Below are 25,410 nucleotides of genomic sequence, written 5' to 3' on the forward strand. Positions count from 1 at the left end.
GTGCTGGGGCAGGGCAAGGGGAGAGAGAGTTGGGAGAGATGTTCCTGTTTTCTCCAGGAAGGAGGTCCACTCTAGGGCCGGAGCCAGCTTCCTCTCTCTGTTCTTGGCATCATTGCTGCATCTAGGGGTGAGCGCCCAGATCACTCAAGACCAATGTGTGAGTATGTGAGTGTGTATATGAATGTGAGTGTGTGAGCACTCGTGCACAGATATAGCACTATAGCAGAGATAATGGAAGTTAACAAGTTCTGATGCCAGACTGCTCAAAATTCACATTTGGGCTCTAATTATGTGTCCTTGGACTAGTGACTTAACTTCTCTGTGCCTCAGTTTCCTTACCTGAAAAAATAGGGATAATACATACTTACCTCCTACAGGTGTTAGAAGGGTTCAAACTGATGAATACAGCCCTATATAACAGGGCTGGTGACAGTGAGCCCTCTGCTAGCTGTATGTGTGCCCACTTGCCAGTGAGAGTGTGTGTGGGGATGCGTGTGTGCACTGTGGTCATGCTTCGGTGGAAAGAACACTAGATTTGGAGTCAGAAAACCTGGATTTGAGCCACACCTCTGCCACTTCCAGCCTCGGTGACATTGACAGGCCACCTTACTCCTCTGGGCCTTTTTAGATCTGCCATCTGCCAGTGGGCTTGGGGATGAGACCCAGGCTTCTGAAGGTCCTCTCTGGGTGGGACTAAGACTCAGATGGGACATGCAGCCCCTCCTGCAAGCACTGGACACAGGTGAGGAGGCCCGCCTGTGCATACCCACCTACTTACCTGGGAAAAAAACATGCATGTCAGGCTTGCAGCTTATGATGTGCCTCCAAGCAGGCAGGTGCATGCACCTGTGTGTGTGAATGTAGTCAGGGAGAGGATCTGAAAGAGGTTTTCTCTACGTCCCACAGAGCCCTCCTCTATGCTCCTCTCAATCAAATCTTTCCCTGGCCTGCAAGTGGACATTATTTACCCTAGGCCCCTGCAGGCCACTCTTGTAGACCACAGAGCTCAGTGGCCCTTCCAAGGGCCTGGCGGTCAGAGAAAGTGACAGATATAAGATTTAACATCTTGTCCTCTGTCTCTGCTCCCATCGAATGATGCTCAGGGTAAAGATCAGGACATGATCCAGCAGGAGCTTCTCTTACCCTGTCATGGGAACCCAGGCTTGAGGGACCCCTGGGCCTCTCCTAAAAACATGATTTCCCTGGTTTCTGGCTTTTAATTTCCTTTAGAGCCTGGAGAACACATTTACTGTGAGTCTCATCTTGGATATTTTTGCCTCCCCGGCAATGTTTGGAGAAGCAGGTGGAGAGGAGAAAGATGGAAAGGGTCTGTGAATGAGTACAAGAGGGAGAATCATGCATGAAAAGTGCCTACTCTGTTCTAGGCACTGTGCACAGTGCTTTAAATGCCCTGACCCACTTCATCCTTTAACGACCCAGAGATACTATTATTAACACTTTTACAGGCAGGAACATTGAGGTTAGGTAATTTACCTAAGGCCACATAGCTAGCAAGCTGACGCTTAAGTCAGCTGTGTCTGAGGTTTAATTCTGTCTTCTGCAGGTAATTGTGTGGGCTGCTGACAGGGCCCTGGAGAGTGTCAGAAAGCTCACAGCCTCTGCAGGAGAGAGCAGCTTCCCCTCTCTGGGCCTCCATCTCCCCCAGTGCAGTGAGTCAAATGAGCACCAGCAACATCTCCTGAGATGGGATTTGGAGGGCTCCCTGGAGAAAAGAAATAGTGCAGGGGTTTTGAGGGACTGGTGTGCCAGCCAGGGCCAAGTCAAAGCTGTCACTCACCCTGACTCATTAGCCCTAAGTTCGTCCTCGGGGCATGAGGTACAAGCTGAGGGCAGAGCCATAGCCAGGACCATTACTCACCACGGCAACACCTCTGCTGCCTGCTGCCACACACTGGTGCTGGACTCAGCTTCCGTGGAAAGGGATGGAAATTGCACTCATTTTCCAGGAACAAAGAGGACAGCTTGCCGACCTTGCCTGTCTCCTCCCACTCTTGCTCTGTTCCCTGCCTCTGCTTGGTTGCATGGGAATTTTGCTACCCTTCAGAGACCTGGAGGGGACCCAAGAACTCTTGTTATTAACCCCTCCTTCCTCACCCACTCTGGAGGGGAGTTGGGCATATAGATGGGGCAGGAAAAGAGAGTGCTGAGGAGCACAAGCTTTGGGGGAAAACAAAAGAGCTGGGGAAGGTCAAGAAGGAGCTGCAGATAGACTGCTGTTGAGAGGAATTAGAGTGGGGAGAAATAATTCACTCCTTTGACCATCTGTTAAGTGCATATGATGCACTTCTATACACGTTATCTCATTAAATCCTCACAATAGCCTATCCTCACCCCCATTTTAAACACTGAGGAAACAGGTCCAGAGAGGTTAAGTGACTTTGCCAAGAACACAGAGCATTTCAGGTGGCAGGGTCAAGATTTGGACGCCAGTCCTGTCTGACTTCAGAGCCCTTTCTACTTTACCACGGTGCCACTTTCCTGACCAGGGTTGGGAGTTCTGAGTTTCAGAGATGAACATCAATGCTAAATTGCTTTGTGAATCTCTCTGAGCCTATATTTACCCATCTGTAAAATGAGAAGATGAAACGAGATGATTTCTAAAGTCCCTTTTAGTACTGGCTTTCCATGCTTAAGACGTGAGTGTTCAACCCCATTAAAAAGTGGGCAAAGGATATGAACAGACTTCTCAAAAGAAGACTTTCATGCGGCCAACAAACATATGAAAAAAAAAGCTCAATATCACTGATCATCAGAGAAATACAAATCAAAACCACAATGAGATGCCATCTCATACCAGTCAGAATAGCTATTCTTAAAAAGTCAAGAAACAACAGATACTGGTGAAGTTGCCAAGCAAAAGGAATGTTTTTACACTGTTAGTGGGAGTGTAAATTAGTTCAACCATTGCAGAAGACAGTGTGGTGATTTCTCAAAGATCTAGAAGCAGAAATCCCACTAGACCCAGCAATCCCATTACTGGATATATACCCAAGGGAATATAAGTCACTGTATTGTAAAGATACATGCACACACATATTCGTTGTGGCACTATTCACAATAGTAAAGACATGGAATCAACCCAAGTGCCCATCAATGGTAGACTGGATAAAGAAAATGTGGTACACACACACCATGGAATACTATGCAGTCATGAAAAGGAATGAGATTATTATGTCCTTTGCAGGGACATGGATAGAGCTGGAAGCCATTATCCTCAGCAAACTAACACTGGAACAGAAAACCAAACACCGCATGTTCTCATAAGTGGGAGCTGAACAATGAGAACACATGGATACATGGGGGAATACAACACACAGTGGGGCCTGTCAGAGGGTCGAGGGGAGGAAGATCATCAGGAAGAATAGCTAATGGATGCTGGGCTTAATACCTAGGTGATGGGATGATCTGTGCAGCAAACCACGGCACACATTTACCTATGTAACAAACCCGCACATCCTGCACATGTACTTCAGAACTTTAAAGTTGAAGAAAAAAAAAGAGTTGAGAGTTTGGAGACTTTCCCAAACCCAAAGTTGAGAAGCCTGAATGGCTTGGAAAGACATCAAGGCATTCAGCCTGATCTTTGTTATCAGTGAACTAGGGAGGAGACTTTCTGCCTGTCAAGGCTGTGCCATTGCCACCTCCAGGCACCTTGCATACTTTGGCTATTAGTTCTGGCTCTGCAGACAAGTGACTGCCTTCAGGAGGGGAGTAAAGGGACAGTCCAGCCTCAGGATTCCAGCAAGCAAGGAAATCTGAATAATTGTGTCTCTGGGACACAATAACTTCTGTTTCCTTGCCCCCTCCCTTCAAGCCACAGACTCCAATTAGCAGCTTAGCACCAAAGTTCTCAGACATGTTCCTGCTTTTGGAGACACTGAATAATGGAGATATTTCTGAAGCTGAGATGAGGAGGGTGGGAGGTAGGATGTGAACTTGTAAAAATGTAGTGAGAGAGATTTCAGATTCCTAGATGCTGCACTTTCTTCACACTTTAAGGAAGGTGTCTGGTTGCTGAAAGGACTCCTGGCCTCAGTATAATTTTCTAATAATTGCACCATTTTTCTGAGCTATCATCCCAAGCATTGTGGAGTGAGAGGAAGAGACAGGGCTCTGCCTGCTGGAGGAGACCCCATTCTCATCTTACAGGAAGTGTGAACCTGATGAGGGAAGTATGGCTCCCAGTAAGAGGGAGCACCAACCTGGCAAGATATTGTGGCCATCTCCCTTATGGAATGCTTGGGCTGGTAGGGCAGATATTATCCTGGTTTCTGTTGGTGGGGTGTTGGTCCAAAGGAGTTAGGGGAGCTGAACATAAAGTTCAGATGCAGAAAGATGACTAAAAAAGAGTATTCAACTCTTTTTTAGTTGATCCTAGAGGGAAGAGGGTGGTCCCTAAACTCAGGTGGCCTTTGTCTTGGAGAGAGGTGAGTCAAGCCCCTCACTCTCCAGGAGCACAGTAATAAATAAGATCATAGTTGGGAAAAGTGTGGTGTGTATGTGTGTGTGTGTGTGTGTGTGCCTGTATCTGTCTGTGTCTGTGTGTGATTCCGTGCCTAGGAAAGGAGCTCTTATTCTAAATTTGTTCAACAGAGAATGTAACAAGGAAACCTTGAGAAAAAGATTCTCTTGTTCTGTTCTTTGTGATTTGGGACAGAAATGCTCAAATTGGGAACAAACATATAAATATTATGTCTCACTCTACAGAGTTGAAGTTGTTTTTGCACTTTCTTGAATTATGAGAAAATGAGTGAACCCACCTGGTCACTGCATGACTCCAGAATAATTCTTTCCCCTTCTCTGAACCCCAGTTTTCTATCTTCAGAATAAATGATTGGATTTAGAAAACCTCTCAGGTCTTTTCCATTTTCTGACATTCCAGTTTTTGTTTTTCTGCCATTCCGCTCAACCACTTCCCCCTTCTCCCGGCTGTCAGGAGCTGTCCACGGTTCTGAAGAGTTTGGGCCCAGAGAGAATCAACCATATTAGATCTGGCCCAATTACGGCTGCACTTTTTTTTCCCCCATTTGTCAGTTGTCATGGTTTTTAAAATTTTAACTTTATTTATTTATTTATTTATTTTTGTATGGTTATTTTTTTAATTAAATAATTAATTTATTATTATTATACTTTAGGTTTTAGGGTACATGTGGACAATGTGCAGGTTAGTTACATATGTATACATGTGCCATGCTGGTGCGCTGCACCCACTAACTCATCATCTAGCATTAGGTATATCTCCCAATGCTATACCTCCCCCCTCCCCCTACCCCACAACAGTCCCCAGAGTATGATGTTCCCCTTCCTGTGTCCATGTGTTCTCATTGTTCAATTCCCACCTATGAGTGAGAATATGCAGTGTTTGGTTTTTTGTTCTTGCGATAGTTTACTGACAATGATGATTTCCAATTTCATCCATGTCCCTACAACGGACATGAACTCATCATTTTTTATGGCTGCATAGTATTCCATGGTGTATATGTGCCACATTTTCTTAATCCAGTCTACCATTGTTGGACATTTGGGTTGGTTCTAAGTCTTTGCTATTGTGAATAATGCCGCAATAAACATACGTGTGCATGTGTCTTTATAGCAGCATGATTTATAGTCCTTTGGGTATATACCCAGTAATGGGATGGCTGGGTCAAATGGGATTTCTAGTTCTAGATCCCTGAGGAATCGCCACACTGACTTCCACAAGGGTTGAACTAGTTTACAGTCCCACCAACAGTGTAAAAGTGTTCCTATTTCTCCACATCCTCTCCAGCACCTGTTGTTTCCTGACTTTTTAATGATTGCCATTCTAACTGGTGTGAGATAGTATCTCATTGTCGTTTTGATTTGCATTTCTCTGATGGCCAGTGACGGTGAGCATTTTTTCATGTGTTTTTTGGCTGCATAAATGTCTTCTTTTGAGAAGTGTCTGTTCATGTCCTTCGCCCACTTTTTGATGGGGTTGTTTGTTTTTTTCTTGTAAATTTGTTTGAGTTCCTTGTAGATTCTGGATATTAGCCCTTTGTCAGATGAGTAGGTTGTGAAAATTTTCTCCCATTTTGTAGGTTGCCTGTTCACTCTGATGGTAGTTTCTTTTGCTGTGCAGAAGCTCTTGAGTTTAATTAGATCCCATTTGTCGATTTTGGCTTTTGTTGCCATTGCTTTTGGTGTTTTAGACATGAAGTCCTTGCCCATGCCGATGTCCTGAATGGTAATGCCTAGGTTTTCTTCTAGGGTTTTTACAGTTTTAGGTCTAATGTTTAAGTCTTTAATCCATCTTGAATTGATTTTTGTATAAGGTGTAAGGAAGGGATCCAGTTTCAGCTTTCTACATATGGCTAGCCAGTTTTCCCAGCACCATTTATTAAATAGGGAATCCTTTCCCCATTGCTTGTTTTTCTCAGGTTTGTCAAAGATCAGATAGTTGTAGATATGTGGCATTATTTCTGAGGGCTCTTTTCTGTTCCATTGATCTATATCTCTGTTTTGGTACCAGTACCATGCTGTTTTGCTTACTGTAGCCTTGTAGTATAGTTTGAAGTCAGGTAGTGTGATGCCTCCAGCTTTGTTCTTTTGGCTTAGGATTGACTTGGCAATGCGGGCTCTTTTTTGGTTCCATATGAACTTTGAAGTAGTTTTTTCCAATTCTGTGAAGAAAGTCATTGGTAGCTTGATGGGGATGGCATTGAATCTGTAAATTACCTTGGGCAGTATGGCCATTTTCATGATATTGATTCTTCCTACCCATGAGCATGGAATGTTCTTCCATTTGTTTGTATCCTCTTTTATTTCCTTGAGCAGTGGTTTGTAGTTCTCCTTGAAGAGGTCCTTCACATCCCTTGTAAGTTGGATTCCTAGGTATTTTATTCTCTTTGAAGCAATTGTGAATGGGAGTTCACTCACGATTTGGGTCTCTGTTTGTCTGTTGTTGGTGTATAAGAATGCTTGTGATTTTTGTACATTGATTTTGTATCCTGAGACTTTGCTGAAGTTGCTTATCAGCTTAAGGAGATTTTGGGCTGAGACGATGGGGTTTTCTAGATATACAATCATGTCATCTGCAAACAGGGACAATTTGACTTCCTCTTTTCCTAATTGAATACCCTTGATTTCCTTCTCCTGCCTAATTGCCCTGGCCAGAACTTCCAACACTATTTTGAATAGGAGTGGTGAGAGAGGGCATCCCTGTCTTGTGCCAAACTTTATTTATTTTTAAATTGACAAGTAAAAGTTGCATATATTTATGGTAAACCACATGATGTTTTGAAGTTTTGTGCATTCATGTGGTAAGTCTATAATCAGAGCTGTGGGTGACATGGCCAAAATCTAAGATGCAAACTCTGCCTCCAAGCAGCTTATGCAAGTCAGAATATACATATAGTAGCATCATGACTAAAGGAGATTAGAGGACATTTAGTCCAGCGCTATCACTTTATTGTGATATTTACCCCCTGGTTGCACTGAACAGGACTGCCATTGATGCCTGTTTTCCCAAAATTTCCTGTGTCTATGGCAGAGGGGTCATGAAGAGGAATTGTGGGGAATTGGAGAAGACAGGGAGCAAGTTATTTAGTCATATGCTCCTCCTTCTTCTTTATGGGATGAGTGTGAGTGTGATTCCATGGGGCTGGCAATGGCTCTCTTATGACTAGCTGATCTCCATGACCTCAAGGTTTCCCTCAGATATCTTTTTTTAAAAAAATACAGAGTCTTACTCTGTCACTCAGTCTGGAGTGCAGTGGTGCAATCATAGTTCACTGCAGCCTTGACTTCCCTGGCTTAGGTGATACTCCTACCTCAGACTCCTTATCTGGGACCACAGGCGTACGCCACCACACCTGGCTATTTTTTGTATTTTTCATAGAGACAGAGGTTCACTATGTTGCCCAGGCTGGCCTTTAACTTCTGAGCTTGAGTGATACACCCACCTCAGCCTCCCAGAATTCTGGGATTACAGGCATGTGCCACCATATCTGGCCAGATATCTTAACAAGAGAATTGACTTGAAAAGTCTTCCCTTTCCCCTCTATTCCTGGATTTAGAGCAGGCAAGGGGGTTGAGCTTCGGTAACCTGAAGTTCAAGTGGCTTTTGCCTTCTTGGATTTCTGAGGTGGTGTTCAAAGTCTCATTGAATATTTAAGAAAAATAAGATAGGGGAGAATCTATCATCTATTGAGTCTTCACCATGCTTTGGGTGTTTTACATTTATTATTTCATTTAGTCCTCCTAAGATCCCTGTGAAGAAAGATGTCTTAATTTCTTTGTGCTGCCATAATAAAATACCATGGATTGGGTGATCTATATGGAACATAAATATATTTCTTACAGTTCTGGAGGCTGGGAAGTCCGAGAACAAGGCATTGGCAGGTTCACTGTTTAGTGAGTATCTGCTCTCTGCTTCCAAGAAGGTATCTTGAATGCTGCATCATCTGGAGGGGAGGAATACTGTGTGTCCACATAACAGAAGGTTGGAGGGAAAAAGAGAGTGAGATAATTTCCTTTGTCAACCCTTTTCTAAGGGCATTAATCCATTCATGAGGGCAGAGCTCTCATAACCTAAACATCTCCCAACACGCTTCATCTCCCAACACTATTGCATTGGGGATTGAGTTTCCAACACACGAATTTTGGAAGGGAACAAAAACATTCAAACCACAGTAAAGGATTATTGTTGTTATCAGCTTGATAGATACGGAAGCAGAGATACAGAGAGATTAACTGCTTGGCCCAAACTCACCAGGTAGCAAGTGACCTGTACTTCTCCCACTCCAAAATGCATACAGGTCAAGGAGTAGGAAGAAAATGGGCCTAAAATAATCTCATATTGAGTTCTTGCAAATTTCCTGTCTTTCCTCATCTGCAGCCCATGTCTTTGTTATAGCAGGTAAAATACCAGATTTTGTCTTAGGGTATGTCCCTTACTCTTTCTTCTCTGGAGAGTGGAGCTGGGATGGAGTTTCTCCCTTTTTATTCTTGCCACCTACTTCTTAAATATGTCTCGGGAGAGTGTTTGTCATGCTAAGTGACTTTACAAAATTAGAAAGGTTCAAACAACATGTTCTGCTCCACAAAGGTTGTTTGGTGGCTCCCTAGAATAGTAAATCTGCAGGTGGGGAGGTGTCCTGCTGGGACCAACTTTACTCACCTAGTAGCTCCTGCTGGTGCTATCCTCTTTCCACTCGTCACCTCTACACTGTGTGCTGAGATTATGTGAATAGCAATGGTGTTTTAGGGAGAGGATCACGTAAAATGCCCAAGGGAAAATACTTTCTTATAAATGTTGGAAATGTGATAGAATTGTAAACGTTACTTGAAACCCATTGCATCAATTGCAAAACACATGTCATGATTCTGTTTATTCTGCAGCAGTGTAAAAATGCTAAACTGTCATCAGAAAAGGAAATATAATCAAAAGAAGGTTGGACAGGATTCTCCAGAATCCTAGGGTTCGGAGAAACAATCAGGACCTAGTTTGCAAGCATGAGTCAGCACCATGGACAGCGATGGAGCTTGTCACACACCCCCTTCCCTTGGCTCCTGCTTAATGATGCTGTGCCCTATGGTTAGGGTCAGGTCCTCCAACTGGCAGACCTCCTAATCCTGGCCTGTTTGCCTGACCCCTTCCTTCCCTTTGCCCCAGCTAGGACATCTCTTGGGGCTGTGAACAGCTGGCACTGCCCTGGCACATTTACAGGACAAACTTGCCACTTTCAAAGCTCAGACCTCCAATGTGGAGGGCATCTGGGCTGTTCTGGCCTCCTCCCCACGGGGTAGGTGACCTTCTTCTTTGATGGAGGAGCAGGTGGGTTGATTTGGCTCTAGTGAAGATTTTTTTCTGTGGCAGGTTGCCTAGAGCCATTGGGCAGAGAGAGCCATTGTCCTGTCCCTTCCCCCACACCCAGGAGACTCTGGCTACAGGGTAGAAGGAGAAAAATTAAAACTAAGGCTTATTATGGAATTAGGGCCATAAAACCACAGGCTACAGCACGCAACAGCTACAGCCATAAACCTATAGCCCATTCAGTCATGGAATAGGTACTGTTACACATTAAGTAGGAACATTTATGTACAGGTAACAGAGAATAACTTCTGATCTTGTGTTTGTGGTAGTAACTGGCTCTTTATGCAGCATTTGTGGCTGCTTAATTATGGTGGATGAACAAAGAGGTTTTGGACAGAGAAGGTCAGTGTACATAAAACTGTGGCCAAGGTTGAATTTCATGACCAAGGAAGTAAGTCAGTTAGTTTGTCCATGCTTCTGCCTCCAAGAATGATGGTGCCAGTATCTAGGTCAGACTGGTGGTGCTTACATGGGGATTTAGGAAGCATGTGGTTTTGAAGTATTCCTTGGGTTTTCCTTTCCTATCCCCCCAAAAAATCTTGATTCAGTAAGTCATGGTCACTGTTAGCATTCAGAACTCAGCTCTGAGTCCAGTCTTGAAGTTTAGGCTCCTTCCTTCCAATCTGCTGATGGCTTCTAGGGTCTCCCCTGATCCATTCAGCACATAAGACAGAGACTGATTTATGGGGTAAACCTCCTGCTACTCCCTACTTCTGGAAAAGGCAGTAAGCTGCATTCTAATGACACATTCAACTCTCTAAATTCAACAAATATTTGCCCCACACAGTTTTGCTAAGCAGCTATGGTATGTGAGGCTCTGGACACAAGGGGTGTAAAGTGAATTTGACACAATCCCTTCCCTCAAAGAGTTTCTAATCTGGTGCGGGACCTGTAAGGGTAACAAATTGCAATATAGTGTGCTACATGTAGTAACAAAACCATTGGTATTATCATTATATGATGGTTAATGAATGCATTACCTGTGGCTAAAATATTTTAGAGGCTGAGATGTGCTCACCTCCCCCAAAGAGGCTTAGCAGAGGTGATTAGTGTATATTGAAACCTGCTTTGTGAAGAGCAAATGTCTTTGATTCCATGTCAGAGGGTCGGATACACTCCTACTTGCTTCACAACTGGAACAACTTCTCTCCCCTTTTCTATCTCCACCCCTAGCTTCCTGACCCCAAGGTTAATTCCTTTGTGTAATTATACCCATCATCCCTGGCCCAATTTCCAAACTCCTTCTGAGAAGTGAGCACCCCCAGGTCTAGAGCTCTTCTTCCCCACAGTAATCTGATAACATATAATGAAAGGTTACTGCAGTCTTGTTTTATTTGTGACTCAGGGCTATCTGTGGCTTCCCTCCACTCCTCTATGTTCCATTGCTCCATTTAATTGAGAGTTAACCATTTATGCAAGGAACAAAAGCATCCTGGGAAGGATAAGAGGATCATCAGCTGGAAAACTCTAGGCAGTTTTTCTGAAGGGAGTGTCTGACAGAGGGCTTTGAAAGATGTAAATATATGCAATTAGCCTGGTCTCACCTGTAGGAGCACTGTAGGGCCTAGGGGATGGTGTAAAGTATGCAACTAATTTGTCCTGTTCCACCCCCCTCATGTCTATTCTTGGGTGGTACCTGGCTAGGATTGTGCACAAAAGACCCTGAGCATCTTTCACTGTCAGAAGGAACGGCAACCCGACACACTCCAGAGGCTGGCTATTGTTCATGCTTTCCAGAGGCAGAAAATGCTGTACTTTTCCCAGTCACCCCCTGATCCCCAATGCACACACCTGTAAAATGTGTTTCAGAGAGCTGTACTGCCAAAAATCATATTAATATGTTCACAGAACCTTACAGTTCATGAGTTTTTGACTTGGATCTAACCAAAGCCCTGCAGTATGGACAGGTTGAGAAATGATTGTTAGATTGATTTTATAGACAAGGCACCTGAGCCTTAGACACACTCTTGTCCAGGGTCTGCCTTAGGTGGCAGAGCTGGGACAAGAACTTAGGACTCCTGACTACAAGGCAAGATACTTTGGCTTTACCGTACGTGAAGCTCCATGTCAGCTGAACCTCAACTCCTGCTGTGGCATCTGACTCTCATTTCTTTTCTTGGTCTTTGAGAGAATCTATAAGGGGAGAATCTCCACATGCTTTGAAGCTCCCTGGGTTTAGTCCATTTTCCTGAATAATAGCAACATCTAGCATTTATTAGACATCATTTGCAGGCATTATTCTAAATGCTGAGCATATATACTTATAGTCGTGTATATATGTAGCCATGTATACTTTACATGTATGCATATAACTCACACAACAACTCTATGAAGTAGATTGAAGACAGCTTTGTTAACCAACTTACCCAAAGTCCCATGGTTGGCAAACGGTGAACCAGGTAGCCTGGCTCTGATGAAGAGCCCCTCCTTGAACAAACTTAAGTCAGGCTCCCCTGAGTCCTCTTCCCAACCAGGCCTTGACTTTTGGACTTTGGTTTTGTCTTTGCATTGCCTGATTTTAGCAAGAATCCTGCTAAGTTGGTTTAGCAAGATCCTCCACCTTCAATATCTGAGCAAATTCCTCATCCTCTACCATTCCCCAGGTGATATCTGGTCATTCTGGCCTGCCTCAAGCAAAAATCTGGTTAGGTTGGTTTAGCCAGAAATCCCTCTTTCCCCTTGAAATGTCTCTTAGTGATTTTTCACCCATCAGTCACCCCCTCTCCATCCCACTCTTTGGCTATAAATTCCCACTTTTTCATGTTGTATTGGAAGTTGAGCCCTATCTCACTCCTCTACTGCAAAACTCCATGGCAGTCATCCCTATACCAATTACAATAGCCTCGAATCAAGCCTGCCTTGATTCATGACAACAGTTATGACTAATTTCTTCTTTCACAGCTCTAAGGGCTATACCCTTAACCATAATGCCACACTACTTCTCCTGTGGAAGAAACACTGGAGGCTTAGGTTCAAGTCTTTATTCTGCATTTATTTGCAATGTGACTTTGGATGAGTCACATAATGCCTCTGGGACTCAGTTTCCTTCATTGACAAGTATCAATAACAATAACTCACCTTTACCGGGTGCTTTGCAGTTTACAAAGTGCTTTGTCAGACATTGTTTTTTTGTTTGTTTTTTTCTTTGTTTGTTTTGAGGCAGAGTCTTACTGTGTCACTCAGGCTGGGGTGTCCTGGCACAATCTCAGCTCACTGCAACCTCCGCTTCCTGGGTTCAAGTGATTCTCCTGCCTCAGCCTCCTGAGTAACTGGGATTACAGGTGCCCACCACCAAGCCCAGCTAATTTTTGTATTTTCAGTAGAGACAGGGTTTCACCATGTTGGCCAGGCTGGTCTCAAACTCCTGACCTCAAGTAATTTACCTGCTTCAGCCTCTGAAAGTGCTGGGATTACAGGCATGAGCCATAGTGCCTGGCCTTTTGATCCTCATTACTCAGTGAAGAAAATGACAATTTTGATTGTATATATGAGGAAACTCTGGGTTTCAGGGTCTGACCAAGGTCAAATAGCTAGTATGTGCTGGAGTAAGATCTAGAATCCAGGCCTTTGGGGTTTCCTTGTCATGGAATATATAGGCCTTGGACTAAATTCTCTCCAAGAGTCCTGCTATTCTTGATTCTCTCTGTGCTGGGAAATTAAGAAAGGGGGTAATAGTGAACTCTTAGTTTGGGGCCATCCCAACCTGGTGGTACAGGTGTATATGGCACTCAGTTGAGCACATGATACTGTCCTTTGCAATCCCTCACCTGTCCCAAGGCTTAATGGTGGCCTCTCACAGACCATCTCCCTGGTAGAAGCTGGCTTTAGAAAATGGACATGAAACTGCCTTTTGACCTTCTCTTCTCTACTCTAAGCAGCCCCATCTCCCTTGCCCTGTCATCCTTTCCAGGTATCAATCCTGGGGATGGCCAGAAGCATCTCAGAGCTGAGGATCTGCCCCTAGAGAGGCAGAGGGAGAAAAGGCAAAAATATAAAATAAAGATTAGCAAAAGAATTACCCTGTGTGTTCCTCCCACCTCCCTCATCTCCCCATGTAAATTACCCTATTATTCGTTTCCCTTAGGACTCCTGATCATCCTTATTTCTTCTTTTGAGCTAAAGTCATTCATGCAGTAAATTAGTTCTTTGGTTCAAAAAAGCTCTGATTGTAGCAGTTGCTGCCACCACCAGCAGCAACAACACAGCCCCTGGACAGCTTCCAAAAAAAAAAAAAAAAAAGGAGAAGAGAAAGAAAGGGGAAAAAAGCCCTCAACAACTCAACAATTCTCCCTTCCTCCCACTCTATCCACATGCACAGAAATACATGGGGTGCCCATTTCCTGGGAAATGATTTCTTCAAAAGGCAAGTACACGCTGAAAGGGAGTAAAGACAAAGTCGTAACCTAGAAACTACTCAGGTTGGGACAGGAAGAATTATAGTCACCGAGGCCATAGGTCTGCAGTTTGAAAACTTCAACTCTGTTCTCTTCTCTCAGAAACTAGGTCTTGGTTCACCTTGGGTTCCTGGAGAAGCAGCATAACATAGAGGTTAAGAACCCAGGCCTTGATGTCAGATGCTGCAAGACTGAGTTCTGGGTTCTGCCACTTTCTCACTGTGTGACCTTGGACAGGTATCTTAACATTCCTTTATCTATAATCTCTGACACATACCTGACTCCAGACTCACTCATATCCCCAGCTGCCTACTCTTGTATACCAGATGCTGCCTACCCAGCATCTCCTCTTAGACATCTTAAATCGAACTTAACACATCCCTAAAGAAACTCTTGATATTCCCTCTTCTAACCACGCTTCTCCCACAGTCTTTCCCATCTCTGTGTCAATTCCATCCATCCTTTGCTCAGGCTAAAATTCTTGATGTCATCCTCAACTCCTCTCCTTCTCACACACACTAGTTTGATTCTGTTAAAAAGTCGTATTGTCTTTATTTACAAAACATGTTCAGAATCTGCCTACTTCTTACCACTTCCACTGCTGCATCCTGGGTGCATCCACCATCACCTCTCACCTGGTGATTTCATTAGCCTCCTAACTGATTTCTGCTTCTCTCCTTGTCCCCAAAGTGGTTCTATAAATACATAAGATGGTTCACATTTTACCTCTTCAAAACTAACCAATAACTTTTATCTTACTTAAGAATAAAATCCAAGGACTTACACAATCTACACCCCTTCCCCCAATGTGGCTATTGTTGTTATTCATTTTGCAGGTGCTGTCTATGAATAGTTGTTTGCTTTCTTATAGTTTTGGTCTTCTCTTAACATTGCAGAATAAATTATACATTTGTGTGTGTGTGTGTGCGTTGGGGAAAGGGGTTTGAGATGGGTAGGGAGAGAAGTGGCACTAAGAACAGGTGAGCTCATTTCGTAGTGAGATCTCCACCAAGTCTTTAACAGCTCTGGTGGTGACAGATGTGTACCCAAAGCTGCCTCTCAAGGACTAATTTCACCTCTTTACTGTCTCTTCTCTACTCCTAATGGTATTCTCTCCTTTATCACCTATGGTTATGGGTCTCAAATTTTTTAGCTGGAAGCATAATTGAAGGAGTTGTTTTTTTTTTTTTTTTTTAACATGCTTGTTGCTGGTTCCCAACTGCAGAGATTCTGATTTATCAGGGATATAGTGGTGTTTTTAACAAGTGACCCAGGTGAATGTGATGTGGGTGGTCAGTAGACCACACTTTGGTTAGGAGTACATAGCATGTATATCACCTCATAGAAGTATATATACTTTTATTATATTTAAAGTACTTTAAAAGGTTAAATTTTTGTTAATTTTCAAAAAGGAAGGTTTGGAAGTAAAACACATGTATCAATAAAAAGCACAATGCAAAAGTGGTCAGTATAGAGGGCCAATATACACAATTAGATTTATTATTAAACATATTCAGATGATGTCTTAAGTCAGGAATTTTGAGTGGAGCAAGAGGCCCATCTAGAAGCTGAAATTTTTAAAGGCGAACTTCACCACAGTCCAGTGAAGAGATATGAATATAATGTCCATTATGGGCTCCCTCACAGAGAAACAGGCTCAGAGTTAGTCACTCAAACTGATGTTTTTCTCAACTTCTGAAGTTTCAGCTACATACACAGCAATGTTTTTGACCTTCTTCACTTCAGACAGCCGACAGAAGAGAATTGCTATTTTTTTCAGTCCTTTTGGTCTGTCTTTTGTTTTAATCTCAACATTGGACATTATAATAGTAATTACTCCTAACAGACAATGTTTTAATTTACCGATTTATTTACTAATGTTTATCTTTGCCAATTTCTTTGCTCCCCTTTCTACTATGCATTTGAGGTTTTCCTTCTGGAATCATTTTCTTTTTTCCGGAAGTAGATCTTTGAGAAGTCCATTTGGTGAAGTTCTGTTGGTGGTAAATTATTTCAGATTTTGTTTATCTACATATATATTTATTGCACGTTTGCTTTTGAAAGACAGTTTTGCAGGATACACATTTCTATATTGATGATTTTTTTTTTTTAACATTTTAAAGACACTCCACTGTCATCTGGTTTCTGTTGTTTATGAGAAGTCCACTGTCAGCCTAACTCTAGCTCTGTTATATATGATTTGTCTTTTTTCTCTGGCTCTTGAATCTGATTTCTTTTCTCTCTGGACACCATTCTGGTATCCTGTAATTTCACAATGATGTGTGTAAATACAAATTTTTAAAAAAATTCTACATGATATATATGGTGCTTCCTATACTTTGGATACATTTCTTCTATCACTTGTGGAAAAATTTCAGTCATTTTTATTCATATATTTTCTTTCTTTGATTCTTTCTATTCTCTCCATCTGGGCCTTTTCTTTGATACTCTGTTCTTTCCATCTGGGTCTCTGATAAATGCATGCTAGATCTCTTTTGATTCTATCTTCCATATCTCTTAATCTCTCTTTCATTATTTTACAGCATCTTATCTCTCTGAATAATTTCCTCAGACTAATTGCCCAGTCTACTAAATTATCTCTTCAGCTGTGTCTAATTTATTATATCCCCTTCATTTCTAAAAGTACTATTTAGTTCTTTTTTAGAGACAGGGTCTTGCTCTGTTGCCCAGGCTGGTCTTGAACTGCTGGCCTCAAGAGATCTTCCCACCTTCGTCCCCCGGAGTGTTGGGATTACAGGTGTAAGCCACCATGCCTTGCTCCTATTTGGTTCTTCTTATAAATATTTCCAGTAATTTTTATGGTCCATTACTGTTTCCTCATTATTCTGATTTTCAAATTTCTTTAAATATTTTATACATATTTGATTTTTATGTCTGAATATTCATCAAATGTTTGTTTAGTGCCTATTATATACCAATTACTGTTATAGAGATTGATAATCAGCAATAAACAAAACATAAAAATGTGTGCCGTTATGAAGCTTGTATTCTATAATTAACTCCAATACTTGAAGCCCTTGAGAGCCTGAATTTATTGTTGGTTGCCTCTGCTGATTCTCACTCATAGTGGTTTATTTCCCTATACAGTTGTAATCTTAGATTGCGCATTCATGTTTCGGTGCACGTGATGTGTGGGAATGTGAGGAACCTAAATTATAGATGCTTTTTTCCAGAGAAGACTTATTTGCTTCTTCGGGAACCAGGGGAATGTTATTGTTCTGGAACCAATTTAACCTTTTTGAGAACCCAGAGTAAGGTGGGAGCCCTGGCTCAGTTTCTTTACCTTACCACCGCTCTTGGGTTTAATATTCCTATCAGTGGAAGCACTGATATCAGCAACTATCTATAGGGAATGCTTGTCACTACATTTTTTTGTGTGTGGCAACATATAGTAACTGTGGCAAAAATTTAAAATTTGTGACTTCAACCATTTTAAGTGTATGATTTAGTGGCATCAATTACATTCACAGTGTTGTGCAAGTATCACTATCTATAACCAACATCCCAACAGAAACTCTCTACCATTAGGCAATGACTTCTCATTTTCTCCTTCACTCAGCCCTTGGCAACCTCTGATCTACTTTTTGTCCTGCAAATTTACCTATTATAGATATTTCAAATAAATGGAACCATATAGTATTTATTCTTTTGTGTCTGGCTTATTTCACTTAGAGTAATTTTTCCAAGGTTGATCCTTGTTGTAGTATATACCAGAACTTCATTTCCTTTTATGGATGAGTCATATTAACATTGCCTGTTTATACCACATTTTGCTTATCTATTTATCTGTTGATAGACTTAGGTTGTTTCCATCTTTTGGGTGTATACCTAGTAGTGAAGTTGTTGGATTGTATGGTTATTTTGTGTTTAGCTTTTCTGAGGAAACAGTATAGTGTTAGCTGCAAAGTTTGCACCACTTCACATTCCTTCCAACAATGCATGAGAGTTCCGATTGCTCCACATTTTCAACCACACTTGCTATTTTCCACTACTATTTTTTATTATTGCCATCGTGATATGTGTACAGTGGTACATTACTGTGGTTTCAATTTGCATTTGCCTGATGACTAGTGATACTGAGCATATTTTCATGTCCTTATTGGTTATTTGTGTATGCTCTCTAGAGAAAAGTCTCTTCAAATATTTTGTCCATTTTTAAATTGGATCATTTGGCTTTTTATTATTGAGTGTAGGAATTCTTTATGTATTCTGGATAGCAAGCCTTTATCAAATGATATGCAAATATTTTCTTACATTTAGTAGATTGTCTTCACTTTCTTGATAATGTCTTTTAATGCACAACTATTTTTAACTTTGATGAAGTCCAATGTATATATTTTTTTCTTCTATTGCTTATGCTTTTGGTATCATACCCGTGAATCCATTGCCAAGTCCAAGGTTTTTCATTATGTTTTCTTCCAAGAATTTTATATTTTTATTATATTTAAGTTCTTGATCTACTTAAGAGTTAATTTTTGTATGTTCTATGAGATAGGGGTCCAACTTTTCTTTTGCATGTGGAAATCCAGTTGTTCTAGCACCACTTGTTAAAGAGACTCTTTTTTCTTTATTGAAAAGACTTGGCACCCTTGTAAAAAAATCAATTGGCCATAGAAATATGAGTTTATTTTCTGGACTTTCAGTTCTATTCCATGGGCCTATATGACAATCCGTATACCAGTACCACATTCTTTTGATTACTGTAGCTTTGCAGTAAGTTTTGAGATTGGAAAGTGCAACCCTTGCTATTTTGTTTTCCATCAATATTATTTTGTCTATTCAAGGTCCCTTGCAATTCCATGTGAATTTGAGGATTGGCTTTTTCATTTCTGCAAAAAATAGTAATAAAGAAAAGATGTCTGTTGGATGTTTTTGATAGGGATGGTATTGAATCTGAAGATCATTTCAAGTAGTGTAGGCCATTTGACAATACTGTCTTCCTAACCATGAGCATGGGTTGCTTTTCCATTTATTTATTTAGGTCTTCTTTAATTTCTTTTAACAATGTTTTCTGGAGTTCACTGTGGATGTCTTTCACCTCCTTGGTTAAATTTATGCCTAGAAGTGTTATTGTTTTAGATGCTATTGTGAATGGTATTGCCTTCTTAATTTCCCTGTCTTCATTGCAGATGTATAGAAACACAACTGATTTTTGCATATTGATCTTATACCTTCAACATTTTAAATTCTTTTATTAACTCTCATAATGCTCTTGTAGAGTCTTTGGGATTTTTATATATAGGATTATATCTTCTATGAATAGAGATTGTTTTACTTCATGCTTTCCAATTGGGTGACTATTTTTCTTGTCTCATTGCTCTAGTAGTACAATGATGAATAGTAGTGGTGAAAGTAGGTGTTCTTGTCTTGCTCCAACACCTGCATGTTGAATTGCCTTCCTGCGCACTATTCCTCATCCTAGTTTCAATACATTTTGAGAGATAGGTGGGATTACTATATATTTCTCTTACTTGGGTTGAGCCAAGAGATGTATTTAAGTTTCTTTTAGCAGAAGTTGGATGTTTTTAGGTAAAAAAAAAAAAAGCCTTTAAGTTATCTAGTCTACAATCATTGGAAGGAACATACGATGACCCTTTGAAAAAATCTGACAGAAAAGATGAGTGATTAATCCTCATGGCCTGGCTTGATGGCCCCCTCTCCACCTTACCCAGAATAATAAAAACAAGCTGTGTTATCATGATAGGACTTGAGTCTTAAAGATAATCTGGAAGTTAGTCAAACTTATAAGGGTCTGGTGAGAAGGGGGGCCCATGGGAAACTGGCTTGAAGGGTGGGAGATAAATATATCTCATATCCCGTATAATAACCAAGTTTGTTCCATTTCTCAGCCAGGTGTCAACTCTAGGTGTTTAATCATCCAACATCTTGGAAATGTGTCATCAGTTGCTAAGGAACTTACTCTTGTGAACATGAGTCATACTTTAAGCTGTGCATCTGTGTATGCATATGAGAGAGAGAAAGAGAGAGAGAGAGAGAGATGGGAGAGAAAGAAAGATATGGAAGGGAGGCACTATTTATCCTATGGTGTGCTCTAAAGTGGGAAAGTAGAGAACACACTTTTGGCTCTTCTTCTCTCATCTCCTGCTTACACGTCTCCATACGATTCACTTTATTTTGCTTGAACCATCCCTCACACAGAAACCTGGAAAACCGGGATGGTAGGCATTTTCTCCTGGGTCCTCAGCACTGTCTCCCATTCCCTGATCTCTGGGTGCCACCCATCCTCACTTCCAGTGGACCCAGGTGTGTGAAGGCAGCTGTGCTCTCCCCTGCCCAGTGAGCTGTTGAATGCTGCGACCTCCTGCAAGTGCCTGGGGGTTATGTTGCCCAGCTACAGTTGCTGGGAGAACCTCATGTTAGAATTTCTTCATGTTAGGATGTGTAAAATCTCAGTCACCACAGTGAATTAATGCTGCTTTTTCCTGGCTAAATGTGAAACCCATATAAGTGTCAGCTCCTGGGATGATTGAAGATAGAGTGCTCCTGTTTGGGTACTGTCAATCCCTTTTCCCTCACTCTCTCTAAGTGCATTCAGCCTGCAGAGTCCATGTGGGAGTCATGGGGGACTCACAGATAAACTATTGCCAGCCCTCTGAGAAGCCCCTACCAGATGGCAGATACATCCAGAGGAGCCTTCTGATGATGGAATTAGTCCTGTCCTGAGGAAGCTCCGAAGTTGACGGGAAAGACATAGTCTTTATCCTAAGCTTGCTTCTAGTGTAATGGGGGAGACCTCAGTCCTGCTTAAAGTAAACTCCTAGTGTGATGTGGGGGACTAAGTCCCTGCCCTGGAGGAACCTCTGGTCTGATGGAGGAGGCACTCCCCATCAGGAGATGCAGATGTGATAGAACCATTCTTTCCTAGATGTCCAATTCGATAGGGGTGATCAAGCTGGCTGGGGGTGATTGTTGGCTGGAGAACTTCTGGGACACATACTGACTGACTTCCTTACACATAAGGGCTATAGAACCCTAACTGAGCCATCATTCCCCCTGGGAAATCCTGACTACTCCTTTCTGCCCTCACATCAAGGCTATTCTGAGTTTTGTTTTTTTTTTTTCCATTCTTGACCAGGCCTGCACCCCTTCTCCTGACTTGCCTCTTCCCAAAGCCTTTTTAAATGAGATTTTAAAACATACAGAACAATTGAAAGAACTGTAAATACTCATATACCCAGTATCTGGATTCTACAATTGTCAACATTTTGCCTTATGTCTTTCATCAAATACCTATGTATATATCTATTCTTCAATCTTATTTCTGGTATTTTTTTAAAGTAAGAGGCAGACGTTTGCTATACTTTGCCCTTAAGTAGAGTTCAATATTTGCTTGTAGTTCTGTATGTGTGAGGTGGGAAGGTTAAATTGACATCAGTAACGCACAAATTATAAGTGTATCCTTTGAGATTTAACAAATGTTTACACATGTGTAACCCAAATCTCTCTCAAGATATGGAACATTACTATCACACAGTAAATCTGTTCATGCCCCTTTTAATCACTGTTCTAACTTTTCAGAGGCAATCACACTGCTCATTTAAAAAAATCCCTTTCTAGGATTTTATATAAGCGAAATTGTCTAGTATATACTCATCATGCTTTTATTTATTTGTTTATTGAGACAGGGTCTTGCTCTATTGCCCAGACAGGAGTGCAGTGGTGCAACCTCGACTCACTGCAGCCTCAGCCTCCTGGGCTCAAGTGATCCTCCCACTTCAGCCTCCTTAGTAGCTAGTAGTAGCATACAGGCATATGCCCCCATGCCTGACTAATTTTTTTTTTCCTGTAGAGACCGGGTCTCACTATGTAGTCTTGAGCTCCTGAGCTCAAGTAATCCTCCTGCCTTGGCCTCCCAAAGCACTGGAAGACATGAGCCACTGCACCCAGTGTCCTAAAATCCTATCTTGTAATGTTCAGGTCCAAAGTCCCTCTTCCAGTAATTGCTCACAGAGCACCCTCAGAGTGAACTCTCTCTCTCTGCTCTAAACTCCTTAAGTCCCTTCCCTGGCACTTGTAACAGACATTTGTTTTGTCTGCCTGGCATCCCTTTCCACTATCTCCAATATCTACTTCCACCTCTTTTCCTCTCCACTCCAGCCATGTGATTCTGGGGTGGACAGCAATCACAGGACTCCCATCACAGTGGACAAAGGGTGACATATTTCCAGCATTGCCAAACATAATGCCCTACGACTTTGGCCTCAATGATTGGTGAGAGGCAGGGACATATGACCAATGCAGGCCAATCAGAGTCTTTCCCTAGGATCTACATTTATAGCAGTGAGGAAAGAGAAATTCTGTCTTTTTTCTGTGTTGGAAACTGACATATATTAGCCTAGAGATGCCTCACTGTGTGTGTGTGTGTGTGTGTGAATGAGCCCAACAATTTTGTGCATCCTCCGCCATTGGATGAGCCCATAAATCCTCTTTCTTTTTTTCCAACTTTTAAGTTCAGGGGTACATGTGCAGGATATGCAGGTTTGTTACACAGGTAAATGTGTGCCATGTTGGTTTACTGCACAGATCATCCCATCGCCTAGGCATTAAGCCCAGCATCCATTAGCTATTCTTCCTGATGCTCTCCCTCCTCCCACCCTCCACCCTCCAACAGGTCCCAGTGTGTCTTGTTCCCCCCCATGGGTCCATGTGTTCTCATTGTTCAGCTCCCACTTATAAGTGAGAACATGTGGTGTTTGGGTTTCTGTCCCTGCATTATTTTGCTGAGGATAATGGTCTCCAGTTCCATCCACGTCCCTGCAAAGGACATGATCTCATTCCTTTTTATGGTGCGTAGTATTCCATGGTGTGTATATAACCTTTTTTTTTTTTTTGAGACGGAGTTTCACTCTTGTTGCCAAGGCTGGAATGCAATGACATGACCTTGGCTCACCACAACCCCCACCTCCTGGGTTCAAGCGATTCCCCTGCCTCAGCCTCCCCAGTAGCTGGGATTACAGACATGTGCCACCACACCTGGCTAATTTTGTATTTTTAGTAGAGACGGGGTTTCTCCATGTTGGTCAGGCTGGTCTCGAACTCGCGACCTCAGGTGATCCACCCGCCTCAGCCTCCCAAGGTGTTGGGATTACAGGCATGAGCCACCGTGTCTGGCCACCATATTTTCTTTATCCAGTCTATCATTGATGGGCATTTGGGTTGATTCCATGTCTTTGCTATTGTGAATAGTGCTGCAATGAACATACACGTGCATGTGTCTTTGAAATAGAATGATTTATATTCCTTTGGATATATACCCAGGAATGAAATTACTGGGTCAAGTGGTATTTCTGCCTCTAGGGTTTTGGGGAATTACCACACTGTCTTCCACAATGTTTGAACTAATTTATACTCCCAGCAACATTGTACAAGTGATCCTCTTTTTCCACAACCTCCCCAGCATCCATTATTTTTTGACTTTTTAATAATAGCCATTCTGCAGCTGAGTGTGGTGGCTCACGTCTGTAATCCCAGCACTTTGGGAAGCTGAGGCAGGCAGACCACCTGAGGTTGGGAGTTCGAGACTAGCCTGACCAACATGGAGAAACCCCGTCTCTACTAGAAATACAAAATTAGCTGGGCGTGGTGGTGCATGCCTGTAATCCCAGCTACTTAGGAGGCTGAGGCAGGAGAATCACTTCAATCCAGGAGGCGGAGGTTGTGGTGAGCCAAGATCACACCATTGCACTCCAGCCTGGACAATAACAGTGAAACTCTGTCTCAAAAAAGTGAGCATGCAACCGAACAAATAATAGCCATTCTGACTGGTGTGAGATGGTATCTCATCGTGGTTTTGATTTGCATTTCTCTAATGATCAGTGATGTTGAGCTTTTTCTCATGTTTGTTGGCCACATGTATGTCTTCTTTCAAGAAGTGTCTGTTCATGTCCTTTGCCCACTTTTTAATGGGGTTGTTTGTTTTTATCTTGTAAATTTGTGTAAGTACCTTATAGATGCTTGATGTTAGACCTTTGTCAGAAGTGTCTGTTCATGTCCTTTGCCCACTTTTTAATGGGGTTGTTTGTTTTTATCTTGTAAATTTGTGTAAGTACCTTATAGATGCTTGATGTTAGACCTTTGTCAGAAGGATAGATTGCAAAAATCTTCTCCCGTTCTGTAGGTTGTCTGTTCACTCTGATGATAGTTTCTTTTGCTGTGCAGAAGTTCTTTAATTAGAGCCCATCTGTTAATTTTTGCTTTTGTTGCAATTGCCTTTGGTGTCTTCATCATGAAATCTTTGCTTGTGCCTATGTCCTGAGCAGTATTGTCTAGATTTTCTTCTAGGGTTTTTCTGTTTGTTTTTGAGACGGAGTTTCACTCTTGTCACCCAGCCTTGAGTGCAATGGTGCCATCTTGGCTTACTGCAACCTCCACCTCCCGGTTTCAAGCAGTTTTCCTGCCTCAGCCTCCTGAGTAGCTGAGATTACAGGCACATGCCACTATGGCCAGCTCATTTTGTATTTTTAGTAGGGACGGTGTTTCACCATGTTGGCCAGGGTGGTCTAGAAGTCCCAACCTCAGGTGATCTGCCCGCTTCTGAGATTACAGGTGTGAGCCATCGTGCCCAGCCCTTTTGTAGGGTATTTATAGTTTGGGGTTTAACATTTAAGTCTTTAATCTACATATATATATAATATATATATATATATTTTTTGAGACAGGGTCTTACTCTGTCACCCAGATTGGAGTGCAGTGGCGCAATCTCAGTTTACCACAACCTCTACCTCACAGGCTCAAGCGATTCTCCGGCCTTAGCCTCCTGAGTAGCTGAGATTACAGGTACCTGCCACCACACCCAGCTAATTTCTATATTCTTAGTAGAGACAGGGTTTTACCATGTTGGCCAGGCTGGTCTCGAACTCCTGACCTCAAATGATCCACCTGCCTCAGCCTCCCAAAGTTCTGGGATTACAGCCACCATGCCCCACCTAATATATCTTGAGTTGATTTTTGTATATGGTGTAAGGAAGGGTTCCAGTTTCAATTTTCTGTATATGGCTAGCCAGTTCTCCCAGCACCACTTATTAAATAGAGAATCCTTTCCTCATTGCTTGTTTTGGTCAGGTTTGTCAAAAATCAGATGGTTGGCCAGGCATGGTGGCTCATGCCTGTAATCCCAGC

The 25,410-nt window shown here is 42.2% G+C and overlaps 2 protein-coding genes across 8 annotated transcripts in view; one reads left to right on the plus strand and one right to left on the minus strand.

Annotated features, from left to right (window-relative positions):
* The window catches only part of GGNBP2 (gametogenetin binding protein 2), a 141,419-nt gene that overhangs the window by 82,058 nt on the left and 33,951 nt on the right, over positions 1-25,410 (minus strand). The window lies entirely within an intron of this gene.
* MYO19 (myosin XIX) overlaps positions 1-25,410 on the plus strand; it is a 67,686-nt gene that overhangs the window by 36,587 nt on the left and 5,689 nt on the right. For all 7 annotated transcript variants that reach the window (XM_063718720.1, XM_063718732.1, XM_063718713.1 and 4 more), the window contains one exon: positions 1-157. In XM_063718720.1, the coding sequence (XP_063574790.1) occupies positions 1-75 (75 nt within the window). In that variant the 3' untranslated portion in view covers positions 76-157. Of the gene's footprint in view, positions 158-25,410 lie in introns of those variants that run through there.

Source organism: Pongo abelii, chromosome 19 (genome assembly GCF_028885655.2).
Source record: "Pongo abelii isolate AG06213 chromosome 19, NHGRI_mPonAbe1-v2.0_pri, whole genome shotgun sequence".
In the NCBI taxonomy this organism is placed as follows: domain Eukaryota; kingdom Metazoa; phylum Chordata; class Mammalia; order Primates; family Hominidae; genus Pongo; species Pongo abelii.